The sequence below is a fragment of the Schistocerca piceifrons genome, chromosome X (genome assembly GCF_021461385.2).
Source record: "Schistocerca piceifrons isolate TAMUIC-IGC-003096 chromosome X, iqSchPice1.1, whole genome shotgun sequence".
Classification (NCBI taxonomy): domain Eukaryota; kingdom Metazoa; phylum Arthropoda; class Insecta; order Orthoptera; family Acrididae; genus Schistocerca; species Schistocerca piceifrons.
The window spans coordinates 850,609,710-850,633,823 of NC_060149.1; the positions used below are offsets into that span (position 1 = coordinate 850,609,710).

Here is a 24,114-nt window from a genome sequence, read left to right on the forward strand (position 1 = left end):
AGCTCCTCTGCTGCCTTCACTACTTCATCCCTCAAAGCTACCCATTCTTCTTCGACTGTATTTCTTTCCTCCATTCCTGTCAATTGTTCCCTTATGCTCTCCCTGAAACTCTGTACAACCTCTGGTTCTTTCAGTTTATCCATGTCGCATCTCCTTAAATTCCCACCTTTTTGCAGTTTCTTCAGTTTTAATCTACAGTTCATAACCAATAGATTGTGATCAGAGTCCACATCTGCCCCTGGAAATGTTTTACAACTTAAAACCTGGTTCCTAAATCTCTGTCTTACCATTATGTAATCTATCTGAAACCTGTCAGTATCTCCAGGCTTCTTCCATGTATACAACCTTCTTTTATGATTCTTGAACCAAGTGTTAGCTATGATTAAGATGTGCTCTGTGCAAAATTCTATCAGGCATCTTCCTCTTTCATTTCCTACTACGTTTCCTTCTCTCCCTTTTCCTACTACCGAATTCCAGTCACCCATGACTATTAAATTTTCGTCTCCCTTCACTATCTGAATAATTTCTTTTATTTCATCATACATTTCTTCAATTTCTTCGTCATCTGCAGAGCTAGTTGGCATATAAATTTGTACTACTGTAGTAGGCGTTGGCTTCGTGTCTATCCTGGCCACAATAATGCGTTCACTATGCTGTTTGTAGTAGCTTACCCGCACTCCTATTTTTTTATTCATTATTAAACCGACTCCTGCATTACCCCTATTTGATTTTGTATTTATAACCCTGTATTCATCTGAGCAGAAGTCTTGTTCCTCCTGCCACCGAACTTCACTAACTTCAACCTATCCATTTCCCTTTTTAAATTTTCTAACTTACCTGCCCGATTAAGGGATCTGAAATTCCACGCTCCGATCCGTAGAACGCCAGTTTTCTTTCTCCTGATAACGACGTCCTCTTGAGTAGTCCCCGCCCGGAGATCCGAATGGGGGACTATTTTACCTCCGGAATATTTTACCCAAGAGGACGCCATCATCATTTAATCATACAGTAAAGCTGCATGCCCTCGGGAAAAATTACGGCCGTAGTTTCCCCTTGCTTTCAGCCGATCGCAGTACCAGCACAGCAAGGCTGATTTGGTTAGTGTTACAATGCCAGATTAGTCAATCATCCAGACTGTTGCCCTTGCAACTACTGAAAAGGCTGCTGCCCCTCTTCAGGAACCACACGTTTGTCTGGCCTCTCAACAGATACCCCTCCGTTGTGGTTGCACCTACGTTACGGCTATCTGTATCGCTGAGGCACGCAAGCCTCCCCACCAACGGCAAGGTCCATGGTTCTAGGGGGGAAGAAAAGGGATATTATATATTGATATTTCCAGAGCCACAGCCGCCAGATGGATGTATTTCCGATACTTTGTTCATTGTCAAACGTCATCAGATTGGGGCTGCAATCGTAATATGTAATTATAACAACAGTAATAAATATGTGGCTGTTTTCCTAGAACGACGACATTTGGTGTGTGGAGCGCATGACGGAGGTAGCCTGTGGCCGGAACGAATGCGCATTTCCAGCTTAAAGCTGTCGAGAGCAGCGGGTACAAAGGAAAGTTCCGGCCAGCTGGCTAGTCGGTTCTTGCCCACAGCTGCAGGAGAAAGTCCCGGTGGTGGCGCCCTCTGGATATCTGAATGGTGAACTAATACTCAGTGTGGATTGGGCTGTATCAGAGATTGAGTGGGTTGCATGTATTCTACGTGGAAAATTGAGCAATTCAGTATCGATCACGGCCAAGTGCTGGTGCTTCATGTATTGATAACATCTGAATTCCTACCACTGCAATCATCCCTGGATGCCATGCACGTCATAGACTGTGGCAGTTTTCTCTGGCCTCTGAGCGTTAGTGGTGGCAGTGAATGAAGGGATGGGCGCGCTGCGTGTGGACATCTGAGAGGTGAGTGGGCTGTATGTATGAGTGTTTTCAGCGATCTCAGCCATCTCACTGTGACAGCTGCTATGATCATGGTTTAGTGGTACTGAATACACTGCAGAGTGATCAGTCCCATAGTGGCTTATGTTGTTGTTACTCTCCTATAATGTGGTAGACCCTACCTCCTCCTCCTCCCCCTACTGTTCCTGCTCATTCTTCGTCCTGGTGTAGCTGAGAGAACCAACTTAAGGCTTATATTGTGATTTAAAAACCCAATCGCAGCATCAAATTCCCGATTGACCATCTTATTGTTTCCGATAATGGTACTGTGAGCACACATACCACTCCAATCCCTAAGCAGATTCTTTAAGGACAAAGCATGTAACTGAGCTGAAATTTGAAATTTTCAGCTACCTCCACTGTAACGAACTGCCAACCAAATGACCTAACTGTGCCAGTATCCGGTAGAAGCCAAGGGGAAAAAATCAAGTAGGGTTTGGAAACCGGGTGGTTGAAGGATCGAATCCCACCAAATATTCCAATCCTAGAATCCGCCAGTTGGAAGCAAGGAAAAACTGTTCCATGCAAAGGATATCGACTTAATTAATTAGCCAATCAAACTGATAGAGTGAGGGAATATTTACAAAAAATCCACAAGTGGTTGTGTTTGCCAGTGGTTCGATCTGGCTACAACCAACAACATATGCAGGACTGTCAGTGAGACATGATAGGTGTGGCCACTAGCGAGAGAGAGAGAGAGAGAGAGAGAGAGAGAGAGAGAGAGAGAGAGAGCGTACGTTTTGACAGGAATTTCTCGGGTATCAAACGTCGAAAGTTGCCACCATCTGAAGCTTTTGTTAGGGGATGAGCGCGACATACAGTCTGCAAGTTGCGGTGCGGGACCCAAGGGGCATAATGCTGCCTGTGCGTGCGGCAATACACAAAGTAGGCGGCTCGGTGGACTGCGGGCGGCACGTGCTTTGCGATCGAAAGATTTTTAACAATGTAATTGTGTGTGGTGAGTTTTGTTGACAGTATTCCTTGCACGACTGGAGAAAAAGAGCGCTACAGTTGTTTAAATATTTCATACTGCCTTGTCACTCTCAAAATGTTTAAATAAAGAGTATTCCCTATAGTGCAGTTAATTTACCGACAAATTCTTTAAATAAATAGATAAACTATATCCCGCGAAAGGCAGAGGTCCCGAGTTCGAGTCTCGGCCTGGCACACGGTTTTAATCTGCCAGGAAGTTTCATATCAGCGCACACTCCGCTGTAGAGTGAAAATTTCATTCTAGAAACATCCTCCAACCTGTGGCTAAGCCATGTCTCCGCAATATCCTTTCTTTCAGGAGTGCTAGTTCTGCAAGATTCGCAGGAGAGCTTCTGTGAAGTTTGGGAGGTAGCAGACGAGGTACTGGCAGAAGTAAAGCTGTGAGGACGAGGCGTGAGTTGTGCTTGGGTAGCTCAGTTGGTAGAGCACTTGCCCACGAAAGGCAAAGGTCCCGAGTTCGAGTCTCGATCCGGCACACAGTTTTAATCTGCCAGGAAGTTTCATATCAGCGCACACTCCGCAGTAGAGTGAAAATTTCATTCTAGAAACATCACCCAGGCTGTGGCTATGTCATGTCTCCGCAATATTCTTTCTTTCAGGAGTGCTAGTTCTGCAAGATTCGCAGGAGAGCTTCTGTGAAGTTTGGAAGGTAGGAGACGAGGTACTGGCAGAAGTAAAGCTGTGAGGACAGGGCGTGAGTCGTGCTTGGGTAGCTCAGTTGGTAGAGCACTTGCCCGCAAAAGGCAAAGGTCCCTAGTTTGAGTCTCGGTCCGGCACACAGTTTTAATCTGCCAGGAAGTTTTATATCACATACACTGCCTTGTATCCCACAAATTATTTAAATAAACAATATTTCACACATTTCTTTGTATACCAGGAATTGTTTAAACAATAGTCAATACACTGCAATCGATTTCCACCAAATTCTTTAAATAAATAAACTATATTATGTACACTGTCTTTTATTAAATAAATTGTTTAAATAAGCAATATTCCACACATATTCTTGTCCATCAGAAATTGTTTAAACAATACTCCATACACTGCAACTGTTTCCCTTCCAAATAGCCAATCAACTGAGTCTCTTCCTTAGCAATTTCTGGGTGGGGGAGGGAAGAAGGAAGCCTGGGGATTTCCCCAAGGAGGAGGAGTTAATTAATTTATCGATTTAATTAATTACTCAATCAAATTGATAGAGTTGGAGGGGGTTATTCACGTAACCCAGGCCTGAAAGTGTGCTTGTATTGGTGAGGGGAGTTCCCAAAGGGCTGGGAGGAGGAGGGAGATGGGTAAGGAGGCTTTCTCAGGAGGACAGATTATCCACAGGCGGTCGAAAACCACTTAGCTGAACAGTAGGCTAAGGAGAGAGGGAGGGGTCCTAATTAAATCAGCTGTCACAATTTCATTAATTTGCATATCAATTTGATATCAGAAGTGGCTTATAACAATAGGTTAAAGACCTGTCACTCAAAAGAGAACAATAGGTTAAGGGCTAACATCGAGCAGAACAATATGTTTACCCCTGAATATATGCTTGCCCCTGATGTAGGAAACCCGCACTAACAGAGTGGCATAGAACGAGCTTTATCCCACTACTCGCAGAAAAGTTAACTGTTGGACCCAGGGTAATTCTCTGCATTGCTACGCATATAAAATCACTCTAAATAAGGATCACCAGCCTTGTACTGACACAGGTGGCAGTGTTAAATTCTCAGCACTCCAACATCAATAATTAATGCCATGCAATTACGTAATCAGTCTTACGAAGATTCCGAGATCAGACCATTGGAGTGTAATATCTGCGCCGGCAACAGGTCCTCCACCAGTTGCCTCCTAACAACTTCCGCCGATTAGGTACACAAATACAAAACAGGCATATTGTTCAGATTGTTCAAAAGTCGAAAAGCTACAGACTGCACGATTAGACGTGATGTCTATGCCTCCCACACACATCCACTATCACGAAACTGAAACACTCGCCGAGATGACAAGAAAGTGATTAAGTAGAATTCTATGCCAGTATAAAAGACTCTACTGGCGTAACCTTTCAGAGCTGTCCGTACTGGCAGTATAACTTTATTGATCGATGAGAATTACCCACTCCTGACTTCATAAACGCAACTTATAAAGTTCCACCTCCACCCTATAGGGCATGTGGCTCGCTTCTGACTCAGCTGAGAGCTGCCGGACGACTCTTTAATTTCACGGGCACCAAACTGCTTCACGAAATAATTTAACATTTAGCTCTTTCAGATAGTCAGTCTCAGATGCAGGATTCAGGCATTCGCATTGGCAATTTACTGCTCCCACTAATAGCGCTATTGTGTAAAGCACTAGTTCCTGTCAGGACTTTCTTTCCAACGGGTGCTGGGAAACACCTACCTACAAGCCCGTAAGTTATAAGTCAGAACACAACCCATTTACAATAATGTAGAAAGAAAGGCTGAACAAAACGCCCTTCCCCAGATACGGAAAATTCTCGTTTGCTGAGACATAACTTTATAATCACATGTAACAACTTAAAAATGTGAAAAACAGTAACTATTTCTAAATAGAGGGAGTAGCTCTAAAGGAAACGATAAAATTAAAGATTAAAAAAACTACCTCTGGCGTCCGAAATCGCAAACTGCATGAGTCGACAGCCGTGGTCAGAAACGATACGTTACAAAATCCCTTCGTCGCCGTTTTTTATCATAACCCACGAACACCGTGAAAATGATGTTAACTGATTCCGCCGTAGCTGCTTGTAAGAGTAACTTCATATTTACCAATGAAAAGAACGAAAATGTCGATGTTCGTCGGTAACACCGTAGGATATCCACATTTTTGTGCTTTTCATTTATAAAGCACGAAAATGGTTTAGCACAAACACTCGGAACCGCGGCCCTTGCGCAGTGGGGTACATGCCGTACCTCTACGGTACGGATAGCTGTACAGTGGATGCGACCATATCGGAGAGGTGTCTACGGAGAGGCCAGACAAATGTGTGCTCCCTGAGGAAAAGCAGCAGCATTTTCAGTAGTTGCAGGAGCAACTCAACGGTTTGGGTAATTGACAGATCTGGCCTCGAAATATTAGCCATCACGGCCTTGCTATATCGGCACTGCAAACAGCTGAAAGCGAGGAAAAACTACAGCCGTTATACTTCCCGAGGACAGGCAGCTCTACTGTATGGCTTACGAACAGCTCAGCCGAGAACAGATGCAAGATAGTCATATGGGAACGGACACATTGAAATTGACTCGAGCTCAGATTCAAAATCACAGTGAGGAACGTGAAATAAATCTAATCGAGAAACCAGTAATGTAAATTGAGCTAAATACACTCCTGGAAATGGAAAAAAGAACAGATTGACACCGGTGTGTCAGATCCACCATACTTGCTCCGGACACTGCGAGAGGGCTGTACAAGCAATGATCACACGCACGGCACAGCGGACACACCAGGAACCGCGGCGTTGGCCGTCGAATGGCGCTAGCTGCGCAGCATTTGTGCACCGCCGCCGTCAGTGTCAGCCAGTTTGCCGTGGCATACGGAGCTCCATCGCAGTCTTTAACACTGGTAGCATGCCGCGACAGCGTGGACGTGAACCGTATGTGCAGTTGACGGACTTTGAGCGAGGGCGTATAGTGGGCATGCGGGAGGCTGGGTGGACGTACCGCCGAATTGCTCAACACGTGGGGCGTGAGGTCTCCACAGTACATCGATGTTGTCGCCAGTGGTCGGCGGAAGGTGCACGTGCCCGTCGACCTGGGACCGGACCGCAGCGACGCACGGATGCACGCCAAGACCGTAGGATCCTACGCAGTGCCGTAGGGGACCGCACCGCCACTTCCCAGCAAATTAGGGACACTGTTGCTCCTGGGGTATCGGCGAGGACCATTCGCAACCGTCTCCATGAAGCTGGGCTACGGTCCCGCACACCGTTAGGCCGTCTTCCGCTCACGCTCCAACATCGTGCAGCCCGCCTCCAGTGGTGTCGCGACAGGCGTGAATGGAGGGACGAATGGAGACGTGTTGAGACGTGTCGTCTTCAGCGATGAGAGTCGCTTCTGCCTTGGTGCCAATGATGGTCGTATGCGTGTTTGGCGCCGTACAGGTGAGCGCCAGAATCAGGACTGCATACGACCGAGGCACACAGGGCCAACACCCGGCATCATGGTGTGGGGAGCGATCTCCTACACTGGCCGTACACCACTGATGATCGTCGAGGGGACACTGAATAGTGCACGGTACATCCAAACCGTCATCGAACCCATCGTTCTACCATTCCTAGACCGGCAAGGGAACTTGCTGTTCCAACAGGACAATGCACGTCCGCATGTATCCCGTGCCACCCAACGTGCTCTAGAAGGTGTAAGTCAACTACCCTGGCCAGCAAGATCTCCGGATCTGTCCGCCATTGAGCATGTTTGGGACTGGATGAAGCGTCGTCTCACGCGGTCTGCACGTCCAGCACGAACGCTGGTCCAACTGAGGCGCCAGGTGGAAATGGCATGGCAAGCCGTTCCACAGGACTACATCCAGCATCTCTACGATCGTCTCCATGGGAGAATAGCAGCCTGCATTGCTGCGAAAGGTGGAGGGACGAATGGAGACGTACTAGTGCCGACATTGTGCATGCTCTGTTGCCTGTGTCTATGTGCCTGTGGTTCTGTCAGTGTGATCATGTGATGTATCTGACCCCAGGAATGTGTCAATAAAGTTTCCCCTTCCTGGGACAATGAATTCACGGTGTTCTTATTTCAATTTCCAGGAGTGTATATGCACTTGACTGCTAATGGTTCGGCACTCACTTTGCGTAATAAATAGCTTTGCTCAGCCTACCGTAATGCCTTTGGTTAATATTTCTACTATGGTAATTGTTCATAAATGAATATTTGCTGTTAAGCAAAATATGTCTTATTAGCGTCTAACTTTCATTAAATCACAACTGATTAATTTTTACATAACACTGTTACGTGTTTTGGAAATGAGAGAAAAAATTGTTGATCACGCAAAGAAATTAAACATTCTGAACTAGAATAATCTTTGAAAACTTTCTTAAATTAGCTTAGCAATTTTAATCTTATCATCAACACTGTCACTCAGGTTTGATTATAATGACAGGATAGGACACTACATGGTAATTATTCAGGTTGGAGCACTTTTAACACAGCGTAAGCGTTAAGTTGGTAATTATTCACAAAATGGAACTACTACGCTGGCTGGCCTTGATACACTTCTGAATATTAAAGTTGGTCTGGCCTTACTTCAGTGAGTGGCAACTGGTGCTGCGTATGGTAATAATCGCCGACAATGCGTGGCAACAGGCTCTTCTAAGTGTCGCTTTGCAGTAAACGGCTTTGGGCCCAGAGTGATCTTGTTTCATATTAATTCCTCTTGATGCCTTTCGCACTGTGCCCGGTTAACACTGTAATTATGCCTGGCCTTAACATACAATTCTTTTACTTCGGTACTTTACAATGGGCTGCACTATATGGCGCTAGCAAGCCTCTACGCCTGAGCGATTCTTTCAGGCTCAACTGCAATCCGCGTCCGCGCCCAGCGACAATGTTTCCTACTTCAAGTATACTCTTTGAGTGTTTACGACGGCAAGTCGTCCTGACTAGATCAGCGTGTTTACTGCATGCTATTATATAATTCTCTTTTAGATATTTTTTTAAGTTACATAGTCATATTCATTCGTAACAAAATACTTCAAAAATGGTGCCAAGATATATCACATGAAAAATTACTCCATTACTCAAAATTACAACATTAATGCTGAGAAAATTTCTTATGTGAGACATTGTGCTGTTGTGTTGCAAACTCCTTGCCAACCGTGTGGCCTGCATGGGAGCACATTGCAGACCGTACAGTGACTCCGTGATTTTGAAATTTGGTGCTGCAATAGAATGTTGAAAATTAGATGGGTAGCTCGAATGACAAATGAAGAGGTACTAAATCGAACTGGAAAGAAAAAGAAATTCGTGCCAGAACTCGAAAAAAGAACGGATCGGTTGATAGGACACATTCTGAGACATCGAGGAATCGTAAGCTCGGTAATGGAAGCGAGTGCGAGGAATAAAAATTGTCGAGGGAGACTGAAGTCGAGTATTTACGCAGAGATGAAGAGGTTCCACAGGATCGACTAGCGTAGAGGTGCATCGGGCCATTCCTCGGACTGATGTCTACAACAGCAAAAAAGTTTGTCTTCGTATAATCTTCTTCTTCTTCTTCTTGTGTTACGGCCTCTGTACGACCACGGGTAGCTCCTTCGTGGACTGCATTTTCCTCTTCTTCTCCCAGAACCTCTTCATTCTTTCTCTTCTCCTCTCCCGCTCTTCTTCCGAGATCTTCAGTTTCCGTTTATCCTGGCGGCTCCACTGGTGACATTCTAATCTTTTCTTGTATTCTTCTCTGTCATTGATCTCCGGCATATTTGTCGGTGTATATTTGTTCCTCCAGTTTTCCTTTCCTTCGACCTTGATCCCCAATTCCAATCAGTCCTTCCGAAGTTCAACAATCCACTCGGTTCCTGACTTTCCCCTTGTTCTCCCTGTTGTTTTCCACACTCTCTTCGTCATTCTGTCCATACTCATCCTACCTACATGCCCAGCAAACCTTGCCCTTTTAAGTCTGATTTCCCCGGATATTGTTCTCATGTTCCGGTACAATTCTTTCCTAGGTCTTCGCATCCACCTCTCTCCACCTCTTTTGGGACCTAGTATTTTTCTCAGTATTTTCCTCTCTTCTTTCTCTAGTTGCTCTTCCCCATTGCTTCCCAGTGTCATCGTCTCAGCAGCATGTAATACCGCATTCCTCACTGATGCCTTGTAGTGGCTTATCTTTGCCTCTGTGGATATATTCTTTTTATTGTATACCTCGTCATGCAGAAGGCTGACCTCATCTTCATTATCTTTTCTGTTATTCACTTCTTGCTCCTGTTCCTTCCTGTTATAAATTCTCCCAGGTATTTAAAGTTGTCCACCATTTGCACAGTGCCTTCCGGTGTTTCCCAGTTTGCAGTGGTGTTTGGGCGATCCTCAGTCCCACCTTTTTGGCTACCTTACTTAAGTTGTCGAGTTGTGTCTTTGCGTCTTCTTCCGTCTCACTTACTATTGCTACGTCATCTGCAAAGGCTAGGCAGTCCACTTGAGCCCTGTTGTCCTTTTTGTCCCTCACACGGATCTTTGGTATTCCCATTTCCTCGTTTATTGCTCTCCACTGCCTGATCACTTCGCCCAGTGCTATATATTGAACAACAATGGTGACAATCCATCTCCCTGTTTAACACCAGTCTCGATCTCAAATTCTTCTGACAGTGCTCCTCTGAATCTCACCCTTGCTTTTGTGTCTCTCAGAATTTCTTTTATGAGTTCCATCAAGTCCTCTGTTCTTCAGGATCCTAACAAGAGTCTGTCTGTCGATGAGTCATACGCCTTTGTGAAGTCCACGAAGGTTATTACTGTCTTTTTGTTTTTTAAGGGCCTATGTTGTATCAGTTGCTTCAGGATAAATATCTGTCTTCGAATAATGTGTAGAGGTAAGTAGTTTAGAGGAAGGGACGGGGGCGTTGCGCAGGGAAGGCAGCCTGTGCCCCGGGGATCGGCTGGTGGCGGTGGACGGGCAGTCGGTGCGCGGCGCGTCGCTGTGCGAGGCGCACGCGCTGCTGGTGGCGGGCGGCGCCGCCGTGTCGCTGCTCGTCGAGTACGACGTGGCGCGCGTGCGGGAGCTGCACTGCGCCAGCGGTCCTCTGCGCGTCGAGCTGCGCCACGCGGCGGCCGCCGGCCGCAGCCTGGGGCTCGCGCTCGCCGACCGCGGCCGCGCCGTCGTCGTCAGCGCAGTGCGGCCCGCCAGCCTCGCCGACAGGTACGCGCCGCACCCTTCACCGCTCACGCATTTGTTTGCTACGCCACTCCACACACTAATTTATATTAATTACTCTTATCGATAATAAAGTTTTCACTCGACTGTGATGCTGAGGGGTTGGCAACAAATAAAAGTCCGGAGGCGTACCGAGGTTATCCTGCGGCCGTGGCAGGACCGAGAGAGCTGTGCCTCTGCCCCTTACGATCCTGTCCTCCCGCTCGACGTAAAGCTACGTTACTGCAACCATCTCTACACACATTTAGTAGATTTTGTAAGCTCGCAATTCGGTTTAATTACAACGAAACATTATTGAACAATATTCAGTGTTTAAAATTCTACACGTAACAAAGTGAATTTTTATTTTTATAATTGTTGTGTACATAGTTCCGCGTAGTCAGCGCGTACACAACTTTCCCACTAGAGCGCGCCCCACTAAGCACAACAGCGCAGGCGCACCGCTCGTCCGTCTCCGCACTACGAGATGGCGCTGCCATAGAGACGAACCAAATTCTGCTTCCGCCGATCCGCGTATTAATATGTAACGCAGCCAATGAGATTGCTGCTAACGTAGAACCTTTTCTCCTCGCGGATCACACTCGCGCAGTGATACGTGAACGCGCGAGGTACTGTAACGAGTGTACAGACCTCCGATTAGTCAGTCTGCACCAGTCTGCATTTGTCTGCACCAGTCTGTACGAGCTCTACATTTGTCTCTACCAGTCTATAGTCAAGTTGCAGTCTGCGCCTAATAAGATTACCATATTCCTGTACATAGCCATGAAGATAAATGTATAGACACTTTTGCCAAGTATCAGAGATATATGTGAGAATAAGATTAACGTACCAATACCAAAGGAACTTCAGATTGTCAATTGTAAATAGCATCCAGAACCAAGTTAAGTAATTTTTATGCTTGTTATTATTTTAATAAATGTGTGTGAAAATTAATCAAGTTCTGTTTAAAGTTGGTCACCGTCAATCTGCTACTCTAAGCGTGCAAGTGGCATTTCTATCGTCTGACCTAACAGCAGAAGATAAACACGCCACGATAAGACCACGAGACATTGCTGACACTCGCCTACTTCGTTAGAGCGACAAGTCAAATAATCTGATGGTGTGTTTACCGAAGGTCTTACAGTACGCACACCACAATAATATTGCTAAAAAATTGTAACTAAAACAAACTCTATATCTTATTGTTAATGGCAGCTACTTTACGTTAGTTTTAGTGTCATGTATAATAAAAACAGGTTTTATTTACTTCTGACATATTCGTAGCTAGCTGAGTACGCAGCATTGCCCAGGTATGATTTTATTCCGATCTTCTGTTGCCCTATCTCCTACTGTACCCTCTGTCCATCTCCTTCTTCTACCATTGTATGTCCGTCTCCTCCTCCCCTTCTGTCTGTCCATCTGGTCGTTCCCTCTCTGTCCATCCATCTCATCCTCTTCCCTTTCTCTGTCCTTCCCCTCCACCCTCATAACTGTATCCACCTCCTCCTTACCCCTCTCTGTGTATCTTCTCCTCCCCACCATCTCTTTCTCTCTCTCTCTCTCTCTCTCTCCTCTCTCTCTCTCTCTCTCTCTCTCTCTATATATATATATATATATATATATATATATATATATATATATATATATATATATACTCCGACACCAATTTATCAAACCCACCCCAATAGCAACATGCTTGTTCTTACACCCACAGTATTTGTTACCAGATAGTAAGTAATGTCTGTAACAAGCTTTTGATGAAATCGATAGAGGAGTTTAGGAGGAGCTATTTAACCGCAACTTTGCCAGAGTACGCATATGACACATATATTTCACACATTTCAAATATACACTCCTGGAAATGGAAAAAAGAACACATTGACACCGGTGTGTCAGACCCACCATACTTGCTCCGGACACTGCGAGAGGGCTGGTAGCATGCCGCGACAGCGTGGACGTGAACCGTATGTGCAGTTGACGAACTTTGAGCGAGGGCGTATAGTGGGCATGCGGGAGGCCGGGTGGACGTACCGCCGAATTGCTCAACACGTGGGGCGTGAGGTCTCCACAGTACATCGATGTTGTCGCCAGTGGTCGGCGGAAGGTGCACGTGCCCGTCGACCTGGGACCGGACCGCAGCGACGCACGGATGCACGCCAAGACCGTAGGATCCTACGCAGTGCCGTAGGGGACCGCACCGCCACTTCCCAGCAAATTAGGGACACTGTTGCTCCTGGGGTATCGGCGAGGACCATTCGCAACCGTCTCCATGAAGCTGGGCTACGGTCCCGCACACCGTTAGGCCGTCTTCCGCTCACGCCCCAACATCGTGCAGCCCGCCTCCAGTGGTGTCGCGACAGGCGTGAATGGAGGGACGAATGGAGACGTGTCGTCTTCAGCGATGAGAGTCGCTTCTGCCTTGGTGCCAATGATGGTCGTATGCGTGTTTGGCGCCGTGCAGGTGAGCGCCACAATCAGGACTGCACACGACCGAGGCACACAGGGCCAACACCCGGCATCATGGTGTGGGGAGCGATCTCCTACACTGGCCGTACACCACTGGTGATCGTCGAGGGGACACTGAATAGTGCACGGTACATCCAAACCGTCATCGAACCCATCGTTCTACCATTCCTAGACCGGCAAGGGAACTTGCTGTTCCAACAGGACAATGCACGTCCGCATGTATCCCGTGCCACCCAACGTGCTCTAGAAGGTGTAAGTCAACTACCCTGGCCAGCAAGATCTCCGGATCTGTCCCCCATTGAGCATGTTTGGGACTGGATGAAGCGTCGTCTCACGCGGTCTGCACGTCCAGCACGAACGCTGGTCCAACTGAGGCGCCAGGTGGAAATGGCATGGCAAGCCGTTCCACAGGACTACATCCAGCATCTCTACGATCGTCTCCATGGGAGAATAGCAGCCTGCATTGCTGCGAAAGGTGGAGGGACGAATGGAGACGTACTAGTGCCGACATTGTGCATGCTCTGTTGCCTGTGTCTATGTGCCTGTGGTTCTGTCAGTGTGATCATGTGATGTATCTGACCCCAGGAATGTGTCAATAAAGTTTCCCCTTCCTGGGACAATGAATTCACGGTGTTCATATTTCAATTTCCAGGAGTGTATTTGTATGCCTATTTCACCTGCGCGAATTTCACCTTGCTGTCCCGTTTTCTTGCAGCTCAAATTTATGACGTCATATTTCTTGTTCAAAAAAATGTTCAAATGTGTGTGAAATCTCATGGGACTTAACTACTAAGGTCATCAGTCCCTAAGCTTACACACTACTTAACCTAAATTACCCTAAGGACAAACACACACACCCATGCCCGAGGGAGGATTCCAACCTCCGCCGGGACCAGCCGCACAGTCCATGACTGCAGCGCCGAGACTGCTCGGCTAATCCCGCGTGGCCATATTTCTTGAACTATACGTCGTACAATGATATAATTTTATAGGTACACTCAGCGGCATATGCAGTTCCTGTCTACAAAATTCGTTGCGAATGGAGTTACTAGCAGTGAAATAATAAATTTAAATGCCTTGCATGATGCGGAAGTTTTTCACACAGCTCAAGCTCAGTATTTATGAAATGATACCTGCTGAACAACTCTGAGTCATAGAATGATATAATTTTTGCAGGTACATGCTTCAGTGGTATTATGCGAATACTGTCTGCAAAATGTGTGGCGAATGCAGTTATTTGGAAAGAAGTAATAAATTAAAATGTCATGACCCATGCGGCAACTTTACTACGTGAACGGCGAAAATGTTGTAAACGATGAACTTGCTTTGCTTTCATCATTTTGCGAGAGTTGTCAGTGAGAAGTAGTTTCGTAAAGCTTTGCAATTCTGTGTAAAGTTTGTTACAAATCACCAAGTGCTCTCATTCTCAGATGCTGGATGAATAAAGTCACATATTTGATTTGTTATAACAAAATCTCGAATGAGTTGCCTTGGCAGTGTAGGAAGAAATGTAAGGCCCATTATCACAAGAGTGTAAAATCAGCGTATTTATGTGTGCCAACATAGGGTATGTGCAACATTCATGATTTTGGCGCTCTGTTAAGTGCCCTATATGCGTTTGGCTTACATGAATGTACCATGTACATTCATTAGATATCGTTACAATTTTTTTTCAATCACATATTCCATCATTACTTACGACACTTCGTGCGTGGCAATATGACATAACTCACCAGCTCTTCATTTAAGATGTGTCTGTGTTTACATAATGGAGGTACCAAAAATTACGCAGGTGAGGAAGATGCCAGATAAATGTTGGGGGGTCAGCAGAACAACTCTACGTGTGTGTCTATGTGTATAGCTCTGTCCAATAAACATCCAAATTTAGTCAACTGATTAGGAATAATGTTGTATGGGCCTACTGACTTCCAAATCATGGACCACGGTACACTAACAGTAAGCTTTCTTGTGATACTGTACTCCTTCCTCATGTACGTCTTTTAAGGAGTGCATTCGGCCGTGATTTCATTTTTTATGGATATCAATGCACGTCCGCATTGAATTTTGTAGGTGGAGGAGCTTTTGAAATGTAAGGATATTCACCGAAGGCGCTTCCCCCGACTTAAATCCCGTCGATCACGTGTGGGATGCGTTGGGGAGACGTGTTGTAGTGCGTCCACATACACTAACGATCATCCAGCAATTGTTAACCGCGCTAGTGGAGAAATAGAACTCCATACCACTAGAACTCCTTTTTCAACCTTGTGACTAGTAAGGGAGCACTTTGCAGACCACACATTTTATCCGTGGCGATCACACACCGATTAACAAGCGTGTCCCGCCATTTGTAATGTCCAGGGGCAATAATAAACCGCGTTGACTTCAGTGTAATAAAAGTGTCATTTCTAATCGTCTCGCTGCGTGTTTCTTTCAATTAAGATCGTGCACTGTACTGTACTGTAGCAGTTCTTTCTATGTATGGTTTAAGTTCCATTGAGCATTGGTAGTGACACATAATGCGAAAGTTATTCTGTCCTTCATTTTTGCTCATCAGAAACAAACGTATTTCAATGTTTTATGAGACAGAATTTGAAAGGGCTTTAGTGAAGTGAGGCAACGGCCTTGCGCCAGTGGATGCACTGGTTCCCGTCAGATCACCGAAGTTAAGTGCTGTTGGGTATGGCCAGCACTTGGATGGGTGACCGTCTGGGCCGCCCTGTGCTGTTGCCATTTTTCTGGTTGCACTCAGCCTCGTGATGCCAATTGAGGAGCTACTCGACCGAATAGTAGCGGCTCCGGTCAAAGAAAACCATCATAACGACCGGGAGAGCAGTGTGCTGGCCACACGCCCCTCCTATCCGCATGCTCAGCTGAGGATGACACGGCGGTCGGATGGCCTCGATGGGCCACTTGTGGCCTGAAGACGGAGTGCTTTTAATGAAGTCATCTTTAACACATCTTCGGCAAATATGTCTGTTCCATAGGCACACTCAAAAAAATTCCCAGTACCAGCAGCAAAACTTAAGGATCTGTTCATAATGTGTGAAAAACGGATGATTACGTGATATCAAGAATATCAACACAGAGTGTTGAGCGAGGAAACTGTACGTGACGCATTACCTCAGCCATATATTGAGAAGGACTGTGATGCAGCGTGAAGGCTTCTGAGGACTAGATGTCTGTTTTATGGGTGACTTAAGCTTTGTTTTTCAGATTTTTTAAGAAATACAATAGGAATTGGCATCTGGTTGTATGATTTAGTTTTAGTACGTGTGCAAAAAATCATTATGTATTGGTAATTCCGGAACAACGGATGTGCAGTTGCACTCCCCTCCCCTCGGTCCAAAGAGAAGTGGCGAACGATTTTGAATTTCATATTCTAACATGTGTAAATATGGGAACAACATGTCACAAGATAATCGATATCTCAAATTACCATTGTTGATTTTAAGGTTCTGTGAAACATTGAATCACCTGCATTTCAGTTCTAGTGTAATGCACATTTATTGTTTTGGTGTAATGCGGACGACATTTTACTGTCCAGTCGCACTACTGTGACCATTTGCCAAAAGCCTGACTTTTGCAACGCGGACCGCTGCGAGACGTGCAGGAAGAGAGTAAGTGAAGTTCTGCAAGGTATCGACAGGGATGTGCAGCCATGCCGACTCCAGTGCGCAAGGTTTCTCGTTTGAGGATCCATGGTGCGAACAGCCAGATCGAACTGATCCCACGAATTCTTAATTGAGTTTAAATCCGGAGAAATTGTTGTCCAGGGAAGTACGGTAAACTCATACTGGTGCTCTTCTAACCACGCATGTGCACTGCGAGCTGTGCGGCACGCTTCATTGTCCTGCTGATAGGTGCCATCGCGCCGAGCAAAAACAAGCTTCATGTAGGGGTGGACATGGTCCCCTAAGATAGATGCATACTTGTGTTGATCCACTGTGCCTTCCAGAATGGCGAGATTACCCAGGGAATGCCCTCAGTCCTTGAGCCTACCAACGATTGTTGCAGGGTGTTCGCTTTCAGACGTTTCACGGCGTATACGCTAACGGCCATTTGTTCGAGGGAGCATAAAACGTGATTCATCTGAAAGGCCACCTCTCGCTACTCAGTGGACACGCAGTTGCAGTACTGGCGTGCAAATTCCAACTTTCGTCGCCTATGAACGTGAGTCAGCATGGGTGTATAACCCCTGCTGCGGAGATCCATACGCAGCAACGTTCGCTGAAAGGTCTCTGAGGTGACGCTGTTGCTAACTTCTAGGTTTATCTGAATGGTCAGTTTCTCAACAGTTGTACGTCTATTCGTCCGTGCACATCTTCGCAGGCTTCGTTCAGCCCTGTCATCTATGGCCCATGGTGCCCCACAGGTGCCTCGCCGTCTCTTTTGGACAGCGCCATTTTCCCATGTACGATATACATTAACCACGGCGGCACGCGAACAATTTTCAAACTTAGCCGTTCCGGAAATGATTTCACCCTTGGCCCGAAAGCCAATTGTGGTGTACGTACTGTAAGACCTTCAGTACACACACCATCAAATTATTTGACTCGCTCTAACGAAGTAGGCGAGTGTCAGCAATATGTCTCGTGGTCTTATCGTGGTGTGTTTATCTACTGCCCTTAGGTCAGACGATAGAAATGCCACTTGCACGCTTAGAGTAGCAGATTGACGGTGACCAACTTTAAACAGAACTTGATTAATTTTCACACACATTTATTAAAATAATAACAAGCATAAAAATTACTTAACTTGGTTCAGGATGCTATTTACAATTGACAATCTGAAGTTCCTTTGATATTGGTATGTTAATCTTATTCTCACATATATCACTGATACTTGACAAAAGTGCCTATACATTTATCTTCATGGCTATGTACTGGAATATGGTAAACTTATTAGGCACAGACTGCAACTTGACTATAGACTGGTAGAGACAAATGTAGAACTCGTACAGACTGGTGCAGACAAATGCAGATTGACTAATCGGAGGTCTGTACAGTCGTTATAATACCTTGCGCGTTCATGTATCGCTGCGCGAGTGTGATCTGCGAGGAGAAAAGGTTCTACGTTAGCAGCAATCTCATTGGCTGCGTTACATATTAATACGCGGATCGGCGGAAGCAGAATTTGGTCCGTCTCTATGGCAGCGGAGACGGACGAGCGCTGCGCCTGCGCTGTTGTGCTTAGCGGGGCGCGGTCTAGTGCGAAAGTTGTGTATGCGCTGACTACGTGGAACTATGTACACAACACCAATGATCTTGCCCTTTTATGACGTCAGATAAATTACTCAGTTGCCGCATTGCGAGAAAATAATATACTGTTGTCCGAATCCCCCTGACAGGCTTGATATACCTTGCACTGCTAGTGCTGCCATCTGCCGTCTGTGAGTAGTTATTGCACATAGACGTCAATCATTGGGGGTAAGCCGGCCGTTGTGACCGAGCGGTTCTACGCACTTCAGTCTGGAACCGCGCGACCGCTACGGTCGCAGGTTCGAATCCTGCCTCGGGCATGGATGTGTGTGATGTCCTTAGGTTAGTTAGGTTTAAGTAGTTCTAAGTTCTATGGGACTGATGACCTCAGATGTTAAGTCCCATAGTGCTCAGAGCCTTTTGAACCACGGATGGTGATTACATTAACGTGACTGGACCGAAAAGAATGGTTTTCATTTCCACAACTACATTGATTGCAAACTACCCTATATAAATTGTTTTATGAAACAGTTATCATCTTTCCTACACATACTAAGACTAAAGGAAAACTAAATAGACCACTGCATTAGTAATTACCACAGGGTTACCTTCCTGGACGTTAGTTTGGAACAATGTCTGGCAGAATTTTACGTTAGTGCTTTAGTGTATCTCATAACCAGACGGCCTTCTGCTTAACCACGCACCACGTAATGTCCTTGCTGTGTCCTGAAGAGAGCTGCATCCGCAAGCAGCAGTGTGGGTTTGGTGGCCACATCGGAATGGGCTGCTCGCCTATTGGAATGACTCTAAGTGACAGTTATTGCTTATTCTGGCATCACATGGGACGTGAAAGCTATAAAATAGATGTGTAGCACGACTAGTTTTGTGATGTTATTCTAATTAAGAGTGTTTATCGAATGCGATGTCTATCCTGAAATGTAATAGGACAGTGTTCTACAAAGTGTGTTCAAAGATATTCTGTAATACAGTACCGAGAGATGTGGCGGAGTGGTTAGCACACTGCACTTGCGTTCGGGAGGACGACGGTTCAAACCTGCGTCCGGCCACATTGATTTAGGTTTTCCGTGATTTCCCTAAATAGCTTCAGGCAAATGCCGGGATGGTTCCTTTGAAAGGACACGGCCGACTTCCTTCCCCATCCTTTCCTAATCCGATGGGACCGATGACCTCGAGTTTGGTCCCCTCCCCAAATCAATCAACCAAGAAATCAGTCTAATACAGTATATTGGAGAGTTGTCCGATGTGATTGTAATCCACAGCTCATTTGGTTTAACATTATGGTATTGGTGCATTCAGGTACTAAGAATTCTCCGCCACAGTTCCAGATAACATTGTGTAACACGCACATATCTTGAATTATAAAAATCAACTTTGCAAGGATTGCAATACAGTGCCTTATTTAAGGCTCTGAATTTAGATGTTTACGTACAAACCGCGCCTTCCACTGATTTTCGTCTCCTTGAGAGCCTGCTATTAAATATTCTTCGCTCGTACCGGACTTTCTCGGTAATAGTTCCGGCTAGCGACCGGCGGCCACAGCTTCTTTGTCAACAAGTGTTCACGATGCAGGCGATGCCACTCACTAACAGGCGAACCGAACCGAGTACTTTCGCATCGCAGAATGCTTCCATTGCAATACACATGCAGGTGAACAATTTTTTTTAAGTGGATCAAGAGACAATTTAGTTTGTGTTGGACACTCGTGGTTCTGTTTCCCTGATAAAGAAAGGCACTTATGCCAGAATCGGTAGCCCAACAATATAACAGCCTACTTCTATTTTGTCTCCCTACAATGAACAAGAAATTCCAGTCCATGACATGTGTAGTTTGCCAGCAACTTTTCATGGGGTGACAAAGTTTGTTTCTTTTCATGTACTCAATTCTGAAAAAAGAGCAAACATATTTGGGTTAGATTTATTTGAATTTTTAATTTGTACATTCAGAACAATGTGTTACAAATCAGTGTTTCTGTGTCTCACACTAATGTTTCTGACTTGTGTAGTAAATACAAAGAACGATCTGAACCATGTATGGGAAAGGCAAAAGGCTTTGAGGGGCACATCACTATGAAGGACAACACACAGCTGCGATTCTTTTGCGCACAATCTTTCCCCCCTGCAATACATGAGCAAGTTGCTCTGGAACTGCGAAGATGGCGAGGCAATGGTGTCATCATCAAACACGTCTCTGCAAGCTATCGGGCGTCACCTTGGTCATTCTGAAGAAGACTTCAGCTTGTTTACGTTTTGTGCTAACTTTAAGGCAAAAGTAAACCCACAAACTGTTGTGGATTCTTTTCCTCTTCCATGCCCGTAGCAATGATGCACAGACTTGGACAAGGCAGACACTTCTTAATGATATATCTGCGACAGGTATAGGTACAGGCCAAGCGATACTTTCTGATAAACACTCAGTTAGGTTTGTTCCAGTTTCAGAGACTACCGTTTCAGCTCCTTCATTACTTCAGCGGTTCCTAGAACAGTTAACAGCGAAATCCCTTCTTGTACCAACTATCTGGACTATACTGTCGTCGCAGGTCGTACGCCTGCGGAACATTTAGACTGTTTGTTTCAGCTTCTTTCTGCAGCTGGGTTAAAATGCAACACGGCAAAGTACTCTTTTTTGCAGGAAAAATTTGATTGTTTAAGTTACGTAATAAATGCAAATGGTATACGTCCAACTATATCGCACTTGGTTGCGATTAAGAGATCTGCCGGTACCCCGTAACATTAAGGAGCGCCAGTCATGGGGAAGCTCACCTACTATATAAAATGTATTCGTAACGCTGCGCAAATTGCTGCTCCGCTCAACCAACTACCCCGGAAAAATGTTCATTTTGTGTGGTCCAAAGAACGTCAGCATGCATTTCAGCTACCGAAAGACGCCTTGTTAAGTGGTAGACGTTTCAGTCACTTTGACCCAGCCAAGTCTGTAGTACAGCTGGATTTGTAAATTAAAGTGTCCTTGTAGTATAACTCGACCAAACTTACTATTATGAAAAGAGCCTCCAGTGCTGTTGCGCGGATATTCATCACTGTCCATTGTTTTAAATAAACCATCCGCGTGAACGACCCGTAACACACACACCCAATTGAAAAACAAACTTGATAGAGGCAGATCCTGGACGTGGTCGTACCTTTAATTCTTATGTATCGACATTACCGACAGGGTTGTCCAGGCTCCAGAGTGCAGACAACTGTGCGTTATTTCCTCCCATTTCGCTGCAGAAGGCGTATGCGTCTGTTTAGGTTGTAGGATTTGCCATTAAATCTGTGATGTTTAGTAAACGCATGACAGAACTGTGGACTGGCTTCTCGGCAAGTAGAATGAAAGGGCTTTAAATTAACTATGCAGTACTGGCAAAGGAACAAAATTGCAGTTCTTTGTTTTGTATTTCGTGCTTACAGTGGCGAATAACCATTATTCATTCGTTCTTTTAGAAAACGCTTTAATAAATGCTTGCTTAACGAACGTAGACTATTTTCTGGTCATCTTACCTCAAGATTATTAACCTCTCCACCGGACAAATAGGCTGCTTCCAGTTAGTTGATTTTCCCTGAATACTGTTCTTTATTTTCTTTAACGCAAAGCAGCAACACTCTCGGGAAATACTCCAAAAATTCTGTATACGGTCGGGTTACGTTTTCAGTTTTCTCATTATGTCGAATATGCCATATTTCTTCCCTTTTTTTCAACAATAAAGGATGCACCCAATATCTCCTTCGTTGCTCAACGTTTACGAGTTGCAGATATCCAGTGCAACACTATCCTCGTCTGATGAAAACGACATAGTCTGATACTGTTAGTAAAACCGCTACGTGCCCGCCCTACGCCATTCCTGCGTGAAATAGGCCTAAAGCCGTACTCACACGACACGTGTTTCTCATCGCGAAGGGCGCCATACGTTATAGCAGTAGTGGTTGCTACCCACCCTGCCACGATCTACTGCTTCACCTCACGAAATGTGTTCCTCTTCAGGATTTGCGACCGCAGCGCTCTCCAGCGGCAATTCTCGGAGGCAGCTGGTGCGCTAATCACAGAGTTGGTTTACGAATATTGACACGCGTAAAATAGCTGCTTTAAAGCTATTGGCGATATTCGATGAAGGGCGGATAAAATCCCGAAGAAGATTCTCGACTCGTCGATGGCTTGAATAGGAAATTGCTGGCAGAGGAACGCTGCATATACTGAGGTGACCAAAGTCATGGGATAGCGATATCCACACACACAGATTGAGGTAGATCGCGTACACAAGGTATAAAAGGGCAGTGCATTGGCGGAGCTGTTATTTGTAATCAGGTGATTCATGTGAACAGGTTTCCGACGTGATAATGACCGCACGACAGGAATCAACAGACTTTGAACTCGGAATGGTAGCTGGAGCTAGATGCATGGGGCATTCCATTTCGAAAATCGTTAGAGAGTTTAATTATCCGAGATCCACAGTGCCAAAAGTGCGCCGAGAATGCCAAATTTCTGGAATTTCCACTCACCACAGCGCTGTGGACGACGGTCTTCACTTAATGACTGAGAGCAGCGGCGTTTGTGTAGAATTCTCTGTGCTAATATACAAGCAACATTGCATGAAATAACCGCCGAAACCAATGTGGGACGTACGACGGACGTATCCGTTAGGACAGTGCGGCGAAATTTCGCGTTGTGGGCTATTGCATTAGACGCCCGACGAGAGTGCCTTTACTAACAGTATGACGTCACCTGCAGCGCCTCTACATCTACATCTACATCTACATCTACATCTACATCCATACTCCGCAAGCCACCTGACGGTGTGTGGCGGAGGGTACTTTGAGTACCTCTATCGGTTCTCCCTTCTGTTCCAGTCTCGTATTCTTCGTGGAAAGAAAGATTGTCGGTATGCCTCTGTGTGGGCTCTAATCTCTGATTTTATCCTCATGGTCTCTTCGCGAGATATACGTAGGAGGGAGCAATATACTGCTTGACTCCTCGGTGAAGGTACGTTCTCGAAACTTCAACAAAAGCCCGTACCGAGCTACTGAGCGTCTCTCCTGTAGAGTCTTCCACTGGAGTTTATCTATCATCTCCGTAACGCTTTCGCGATTACTAAATGATCCCGTAACGAAGCGCGCTGCTCTCCGTTGGATCTTCTCTATCTCATCTATCAACCCTATCCGATACGGATCCCACACTGGTGAGCAATATTCAAGCAACGGGCGAACAAGTGTACTGTAACCTACTTCCTTTGTTTTCGGATTGCATTTCCTTAGGATTCTTTCAATGAATCTCAATCTGGCATCTGCTTTACCGACGATCAACTTTATATGATCATTCCATTTTAAATCACTCCTAATGCGTACTCCCAGATAATTTATGGAATTAACTGCTTCCTCTTTCTGACCTGCTATATTGTAGCTAAATGATAAGTGATCTTTCTTTCTATGTATTCGCAGCACATTACACTTGTCTACATTGAGATTCAGTTGCCATTCCCTGCACCATGCGTCAATTCGTTGGATCATAGACGACTGGAAAACCGTGGCCTGTTCAGATGAATCCCGATGTCAGTTGGTAAGAACTGATGGTAAGGTTGGACTGAGGGATAGACCCGACGAAGCCATGGACACAAGTTGTCAACAAGGCAGTGTGCAAGCTGCTGGTGGCTAC

At 45.6% G+C, this 24,114-nt stretch overlaps 1 protein-coding gene and 1 pseudogene across 2 annotated transcripts in view; both read left to right on the forward strand.

Moving 5' to 3' along the window:
* LOC124722935 (glutamate receptor-interacting protein 2) overlaps positions 1-24,114 on the forward strand; it is a 454,066-nt gene that overhangs the window by 176,888 nt on the left and 253,064 nt on the right. For both annotated transcript variants that reach the window (XM_047248095.1, XM_047248096.1), the window contains exon 4: positions 10,505-10,792. In XM_047248095.1, the coding sequence (XP_047104051.1) occupies positions 10,505-10,792 (288 nt within the window). The remainder of the gene's footprint in view (positions 1-10,504; positions 10,793-24,114) is intronic.
* On the forward strand, positions 15,865-15,982 carry LOC124723665 (annotated as a pseudogene).